Source organism: Populus euphratica, unplaced genomic scaffold (genome assembly GCF_000495115.2).
Source record: "Populus euphratica unplaced genomic scaffold, PopEup_1.0 scaffold150.1, whole genome shotgun sequence".
Classification (NCBI taxonomy): domain Eukaryota; kingdom Viridiplantae; phylum Streptophyta; class Magnoliopsida; order Malpighiales; family Salicaceae; genus Populus; species Populus euphratica.
In genome coordinates this window covers 106,760-115,539 of record NW_011499998.1, presented here as the reverse complement: position 1 = coordinate 115,539, position 8,780 = coordinate 106,760, and the positions used below count along the sequence as shown (strand labels likewise).

The 8,780-nt window shown below is 32.7% G+C and overlaps 1 protein-coding gene across 1 annotated transcript; it reads right to left on the bottom strand.

The window, feature by feature from the left end:
* On the bottom strand, positions 1-4,457 carry LOC105140712 (EEIG1/EHBP1 protein amino-terminal domain protein). The gene is made up of 3 exons (XM_011047654.1): positions 4,184-4,457; positions 1,707-3,970; positions 1-1,600 (listed from the first exon to the last, which is right to left on the bottom strand). The coding sequence occupies exons 2-3, from the start codon at positions 3,968-3,970 to the stop codon at positions 475-477; spliced, it is 3,390 nt and encodes a 1,129-aa protein (XP_011045956.1). The 5' UTR covers positions 4,184-4,457; the 3' UTR covers positions 1-474.
* Positions 4,458-8,780: the final 4,323 nt, after the last annotated feature.

Below are 8,780 nucleotides of genomic sequence, written 5' to 3'. Positions count from 1 at the left end.
TGGCAAAAAGCATTTTGAACGCTTTGTTCATCAAGGTCCAGAATAGCTGCATCATGCTTGCAGGTAAAACAAGTTGCAACAACACTTTCTTCAACAGAACATAAATTACGATGCACAAAGGCATGATTAATGACCCTACAAATTTATAAATGGGGAATACAGATACAGCAAAACAATCCGTAAAAGTTTATCTTGCATTGCATGATTAACGCTGGTTGACCACACCTAAAATAAATACAAGTACTCAAGCAGAATACAAGGATCTCATATAGACTCAAGGGCCATTCAGTAACCTGTGTGCACTAAGGAAATCAATTAAATTCCAAGGATTCATATATCATATGGTTCGACATGAATCCCCTGGGTATTGAAACAAATCAGGATGAGATTTCCATAATTTCCAGCGCAAATGGTGAGGTGAACCCCTTTGAACAGACTTCAATACATCCTCTCAACTCATAGCAACCTGATAGTTTAATTTGGAAAAAACACATTTGGATTTCTTTTATGGGGTTCCTTCCATTTTGCACCAGTACCATGAAAACGAGATGAGACGCTCCATAAACTGTCACCACGCTGCACCTTTGTTGTCAGTGGGGGTGCTGATTTTGTAGAAACACCCTTGGATTTTATATTCGAATGCTTATTACCCTTCCCCATTCCATTAGCAAGCAGCCAACGAGAACCAGATTGTTGCTGAGATGTGGTACCCCATAGTTTCTTCTTGCCAGGCTCAGACTTCATACCAGCAACATGCACTTCTGTGATTTGGTACTGAGGAATTCCTTCTTCCTCCAGAGCCTTTTCGCTTGTCTGCTTCTCAACCTCCTGCTTCACCACTGACTCTGACTCATCATCTTCTTCATCGTTGTTTCTTAACTCTGAGACCTTGCAGTATATTTTTGGCTTTGGTGGGACAAACACTCTCTCCACTTGAATCAGAGCAAGCATTGGTGTACCTACAGGTTCATAATTTCTAAGAGGATCGCGAAGTTGCACCATCAGTGCTACAGTAAAGTTATTCCCCAGCAAACCGCACTTTCTACCAGATCCCTTTCCACGTCCTCTCCCCCCTTTTGACCCTCCTCGAATCAAGTCCAAGGAGCTAGCATGATGGGCAGCAAGTATCTTAGAAGTTCGCTCACTAATTTGATCTTCATCACCAATATCACCAGAATCTAGCCGCATCCATTCATCAAGAGTCAGTGACAGACCCATTAATCCATCGATGTCATCTGCACTATCTTTTATGTCCAACAGTTGCAATCCAGCGGTTCCTTCCAAACCGAGTGAGCCACTGATGTCAACACCCTTTCCCTGGAGGGAGGAAATTTCTCCAATAGATTGTGCTCTGATGTTCGAGGGTGCTTCCTCATCTGACATACCAGATTGTATTCTCAATCCCTCAATTGAGAGTGCTTCTATCTTATCCATAGCCAAAGGTGCAAGATCTTCTAGAGATACGTATTCTGAGCCTGTCTCACTACCCAACAAGCCTGAACTGAGCTTATTAGATCTGGGTGCAGAAGATCTGTCATTCACACTTATTTGCCCAAGAGATGCATCATCCATAGTGTATTCTTGCTGTAACAAACTTTCCCTGAACCAGGAAGAAACAATAAAGTGAATGCATAATTTGAAGAAATTTGAGAAAAAGAACAGCATGCCTTTCTAATTTCACAATGAGTGTTCAATCCAGCACAAACCTCTCGGGTCCCTCCAAAGTGGCACCAGCTTCCCATGCTACTTGTTGCATTGTTTTCCCAGTGATATCTTCCAAAGGCATGAGCTTATTTGCTTGCATAGAAAGCTTTTCAATTCCAATTGAAGCCAATCGCTGCTGTATATCCACTATACCAGAACCCATTTCTGCTGGTACCACAACAGGACTAGAAACTTGCATGATCAAGTGCCCACTGTTTTTCGCTTTCTGGAAAATTGAAGGATTCATGGACCTCAAGAATCCACCGTTCTTTGTCTGCAGAAATGAACCCAATCCTTCTCCAAGAGCAGGTAATTCAAATGGCTCTTCAGGAGGCAAATCGATAGGACTCCCAAAGCCACCAGAGCTCTTAGGTGGAGAACAATCAAAAGCCTTATCATTCAAGCCCCATTCACGCATTAAAGACTCAGTCTCCAAGTCTTCCAACATTCTGACCCTTGCTTTTCCACTGACAGCCTGAGTTCCCATCAGCTCCTCCTCAGCAGCTTGGATAACTGATAACAGTTCAAAATCCTCAGAGAAGTTTCCCAACCCCGATGCAGTTGAGGCATCATAGTCACATTCTCTTTGGTCACCATAGTCCACATCAAAGTCAAACAGAGAACCACCGCCAGCTAAGGCATCCTTCTCAAATTGTCTTAACAAGCGTTCCCTAGGAGACTCAGGTTCACTCTCCGAACTCAAGCCAAATGTACTTTGCTCCATCCCCAGCATGTCCAGGAATTCATTTGCCACAGATTCAGTTAGATCATCCAAGCTAAGCGACCTCCCCCTACTAATAGTTTCATAATCAGTTTTTACTTCCATGTAATCGTCCTTTTCTTCAGGTGAATCAAGCGCATCACTTTCCAAAATGGAAATGCTTTTTAGTGCAGATTCCAATTCTTCCATCACAGACTCTTTTGAGCATATTTCATCCTTGAAATTGCAATCATGTGACCCAAGCTCGTCTTCATGATTGCTGTTTTCCACATCATGCAGATGAAGCTTAGTGACCTCTTCAGAAGCTACATGACAACCAGTATCCATTTTAACATCTACTGTAGAAACATCTGCAGACATTATGTTAACTTCCTCTGATGACAATTCTATCCCCTGATCAATCACAGCAAATTCACTATTTTCACCCTCATTTTCTTTTCCTTTTTTTATCAAATCTGAATCACAGATGGAGGGTTGTTTAATTGGCTCAAGATTTTCAGTGAACACATCAAATTCAGGGTTATAACCTGAAGCATCCAGCTTGTCTTCAAATTTCTGATGCAGGATATTTACAGGAATATCAATTTCTGAACTTGATACCGGCAACACCTCATGGAGATCTTTTACATCTTCTACAGAACGAGATGCAGCGCGGCGCTGCTGGTTAGAATTACCAGGAAGACTTCCAGTACGATATACCATGCTTTTGCCATCACCTTGACAAAGTTTAGGTGCTGGTTTCACTGTTCTTGCATTATTCAGCTTCACCCTCAACAGCTCATTAACATTCTGATTATTTCTGGGGAAGATGGGAGAATCACTAACCACCGTGTACCCAAAACTAACATTCATCGTAGCACCTTTAGCTTCTCCTGACAACTTATAACTTGTAGACCACTTTCCCGAGCTCTTGTCCTCCTCTAATTCCTCCAATGTGAGAGGAAGCAGCCTCGTGAGGTCAACCCTATGCTTCCCCAAATCCAGGTCCATTGCCCCAAATAGAGCTGCATAGAGCAAAAAATGTTTAGCCTCGTACTTAGCTGAGTGGTGGGGTCCGCTCCTACTCCCATATACAACGCACGTATGCGTAAGCTTCTCCTCAAACTCTGCAACCCCTTCAAAAACCTTGACAGGGCTCGTCACCAACTCGCCATCCCGTCTCTTCCAGTGAACACAAACACTTAAATTGTCAAAAGTGGAGGGAAACCCTTCAATGGAATGGACTTGAAGAGAGAAACAACAATTGAACTCACGGTTCCTAGCATTTGAAAAGGCTTTTAAAGGCTTCCAATTCCAAATTGACTTCTTGTCCTTGCGAGACGGGTCTTCACTACCATGTTTATTATCAAGCTTCGATCTAGGGTCTACCAAATGGGTTTTTCCAGTTGATCTGGTTCGATTACTAGATGTAGAAACGGAGGCCGTTCTTGAAAGGTTTTTGTCAAGATAAAGGGCTTTGCTTATAGTTTCAATTTCACTTAACAACTTGCCATTACCTGAATCCTCTCTGACCTTTTTCCCGCCTTCAATTTTCGACAACATCATCTTCTCACAAATCCAAAAAAAAAAAAAAAACAAGAAGATTATTAAACAAGAGAAACCCATGACCATGAAACATAAACTCAAAAGACAAAAAATTAAAAGAAATTAATAAAAATCAACCAGTTAATTTACCTTCCAGTTCATGGTAATTAAATTAAAAGAGTACGGGTCGTTTAAACAAAAAAACAATAACAAAAGAAGACATATAAAGCATACCTTGGAATGGCAAAAACTCTTCAAATTCGGAACAAAACCTAAAACAGCGGGGTCAAAGATTTAAAAAAAAAATCGGATTAAAGAGAAAAAAACCCAGAATAGATTAGGAAAGCAGAGAGAGAAAGAGAGCCCAGAGTGGATGTCTGTCTGAACTCCGTTTATATCGCAGGTTCCTCGCTAGGTAGTAATATTTTCTTCTCCTCTTCTCTTTGAATTGCCCCTCCCTGCCTCGTCTTCCAATCCAAACTTAGCTTCAAACCAACTTCCAAGTAAATGTAAAATATATTTATTATGTCAGTGAGTTGTTATTTACAATTTACATTGCTGTTAGGGCCCTTTCTTTAAAATAAATAATTTGATATTGTGTGAAGGCCGAATACAATTAAAAAAAGTCTAAATAAAAATATTTTTATAAATTATAAATTTAATATTTTCTCTCATATTTATTTTTTTCAAATGGCTCCGTAAAATAACTAATAAGTCTTTAGCACTATAAAATGTTCCATGCTTTTGTTAATATACTTTAAATAGTTTTATAAAAATATTTTTAAAATTATTTTTCACTTGACAAAATATTATTTTAATATATTTTTAATTAAAAAATATTTTTATTAAAATAAAGCGGCATTGTTGGTAATTAAAAAAAAATAATTAAGAGATAAAATCATAATAACTTAATATATATATATATATACAAACACACATTAGTACCGATATTATTAAGTGAGTTCAAAAATGATATTCTATTTAGATAGTCTTGCAAAGACATTTAAATTTAACTATTTATATTTCAATTATTTATTTTAATTTGTAAATTCAATTTTTAAAAATCTAGTTCAAGATTTAGAAATTAAGTAAAAAATATCTTCTTCTTCTTTTCAAATTCTTTTTCATAGGTTTTATTTTTTTTCCTCTAAAATTGAATCTTACATGTATTTGTATTAAAGTGAACATATATGATATAGCTATTTTATGTCTCTAAGTATTTCCATACACTGAATTAATCTTGTGGAGATTACGCATAGATGACGTGGGAATATAGTAGTAATAAGGCAAAAAAAAAACAAAACAAAAACATGGCGTTCGATTGGAGCGTATAATCAAGCGAAAAAGACGGAAATTTATGTTCTGTTTGGACACGGAGCGTCAGGAGGCTATGCGAGGCTTAGCTGTCCCCTTCGCTATTCGGAAATGCTTTGCTTGCATCTACCAAATACTTTCAAAGCGGGAAAAATAAATAAATAAATAAATATATATATATATATAATAACATGTGATGGTTTTATGTACCTCACCTGTCATCATTTTGAATTTTTCTTCCTCTTCTTTTCCGGATATTCCTTCCCTCCCTCCCGCCCTCGAGAATCACGTGAGATCTCTTCTTTTCCAAGAAAGAAGAAAACAAACCCTCAATTTAGTATCATACTTATAAACCTATTTCCAATTGCATCCCAAACCTATAAAGTTTATCGATTGCGTCTTGAATACTTTTGACATTTCTCAATCATGTCCTTCTGTTAATTTCTTTAAGTCTGATTTTCATATTTATGGACTAAGATAATGTTGACTTGAAATAATAATAATAATGAACACTAACATTTTCATCTACTGTGCATGATTATGCTATTGGAGATTTGTTTTGATATGGCAAATATGTATATTTAAGATCAAATTAAATATATAGATCACTTATATTTAGAGTTAAAACTTTATTGAATATTCTCTAACACAAGTACTTTAATATAAAATATTAATATGTCTAAAATCAAGTATGAATGAATAAGAAATTGATCTTAAAAAAACCTTATTATATAAATTTTTAAATCCATAACCTTAAATCTTACATTGAAAAGTTTAAAAAAAAAAAACTTTTAAATTATTCATATAGTGATACATTGGAAAGTAAAAATTTGGTTTGTAGATCACGAAGAACTTTTTAAATAGAAGAGACCCTATGTATTGTGCGAGGTTTGAGGTAAAATCATATAGGAGCGCCCTTGACTCAAACTTGAAATTTAGTTAATTGTAAAATAGATTTTTGGTGTGAAAAAATTATTTTTCATTGGTTCATGAACTTATATGTCTGATCAATTGTCTTCATATTTTTACACCTAGATTATTTAATTTGATTTTTAAAATAAAAAATATCAAGAATTTAAAATTGAAAAAACATCAGGTATAAAAATATAATAAAAGTATGGGTTAAAAATGATGAGAATTAATTCTACTTAATAAAATTAATTCTTGTAATAGTTTTAATCCTAGGTCACCTATATAAATAAATATAAAATATGGGATGAAGGGGCTGTCAAAAGTATTGATAACTTAGAAATAACAAAGACTTCTACAATCTATTATTGTTTATGCAATCTGTTGAGAAAAAAGGGGTTTCAAATGGTCTTCGTGAATGATAAGTTTATATTTATAAAGAATAAAATGTCTGTTAAGAAAAAAGTATTTATGTGATGGATTTTTTAAAATAAATATAATAACCATTGTAATCAAATATAAAAATAATAATAAAAATATATCTTTTTTTTATTTGCTCAAGTGATATATGACATTTAGTTTATGACATGTGAATTATAGTTACAAAGAAAGATTAATTAATCTTAAATTATTATCAATTATTTTTTTCTTATAAAAATATAAAAGTGAAGTCTATGTAGAATAAAAATTTACAAATATTTTTTTTCAAAAAATTAAAAAATTAGTGACTCTTTATATTTAACTTACTTTGATATCAATGATTTGAAATTTGAGTAAACTAGAAGTAAAAAACAGTATTACATTACTTTAATAGGTATTCGCAGAAAGTATTATTATTTTTATTTGTAAATAAATAAAGATAAGTTTCTTGAAATGTTTAGATATTATAAAAATAAAAGTTGAAAATTAAATTAATAAAAAGATAAAAATAATAAAAAGTGATAGAATTGGAAAAAATATGATATATTTTAACAAAATTTATTCTCAAAACAGTATTACTCATTAAATTACCTCTCATTATTCATCTCAACAAAATGACATTACTAAATATAAAAATCAAAGCTAAAATAAATAATAAATATTATGTTGATAAGTTTAGAAACATCTTATAACTTAAAATAGTTTTGAGACTCATTTTCTAACAACTTGGAAAATAAGTATAGTTATTTTTTTATATATTTTTACCCCTTTACTCCATCTCACGTTAATTTTATCTTTTTTTATTTGACAATAACTACTTGACCTTGCTTTATTCTTTTTTTTAAGTGAATAAATTTGATAAAATTTTGTATATTAGAGTAATACTATAAACATCCAATAAAAATATTATGGTGTTAGTAAAGTATTGAGAAATTTAACTAGATAATAAAATGGAACAATAATATATGTGTGTGTGAGAGAGAAAGAGAGTAGATAGAAAACCTGCGTACATAAATTTTTTTTAAATTAAAGTATAATGGTAATGTTGTAAATATCAACTATATAAGACATATAAATAGTTTATTGGCTTCTCATGGAAGCCAAAAGCTGTAGAACTATAGAGAAGGAAGGAGGGAAACAATTCCTTGATTTCTTCTTGATTTTCTTACACTAAAACACTTAAGAGAGAAAGATTTCGTATTTAAAGAAGTTTTTAAGAATTTAAAGAGGGATTTCAAGCTTTTAGGAAGGATTAAAAACTTTTAAAACTAGAGTTTGAAGCTTGAAAGAATTAGTAGAGGTGAGGAAGAACAAAGGGAATCATTGTTTAATCATCCTTGTTTTAGTTTAATTTAGAGGTAAGAAATAGTTTTTCCTTGATTGATTAAGGTTTTGTTAAATGATTTGAGAAATGAATCATTTTAATTTCATTATGAAAGTTTTGAATTTTGTATGTTATTTATATGAATTATTATTTTTATATTTAGATTAAATTCTTAGTCGTGAATAAAAAAAAGGTTAAGTGACAATTGAAAGGAAAAAAAAAAAAGAGGGCATTTTTATGTAAGTATGATTTCAACCATATTAGATAAAGAAGGACTTGGATTTGTTGGATCGATTGACATATGATTCATGATAAATAATTTTAAAGGATGATTTAATGAATAGATGGTGAATTAATTCTAAAATTGAAGAAAATAACAGTCTTTTATCATTGAAGAGTTTCAGCCTAGGGAGTGAGCAAGGGACTTGCACTTTATTTGTTGAAAATGTCATGAAATTTGGTTAGAATCCTGTTCATTTATATAGAAAAAACGAGTAGGTAATTTATTAACTATGGAAAATTGAACAAAATTCATGCTTTCTCTTTAGAAGTATAATTCGGCAATTTATCATTTAAAGAGGTGATTGAAATATTTGATTTAATTGATATAGAAATTATATCAAAATTGTGTTAAATGAAATAAGTGAATTATGGATAAGACTTAAATTGCATGAAAAAGTGAAAGAAAAAAAATCATATTTCCTTTATAAAAGGTAAGGGTTAGGACATTTTGGAAGAAATGAATTGAGTTGTTTAAATTGGTAGGTAATTTATGCTTGAATGCATTAATGAGAGTAGCTAAGGTTTGACGGAAGTGAAAATTGAAGGAAAATTTTGAATATAAAAAAATTAGCATAGGGGAAA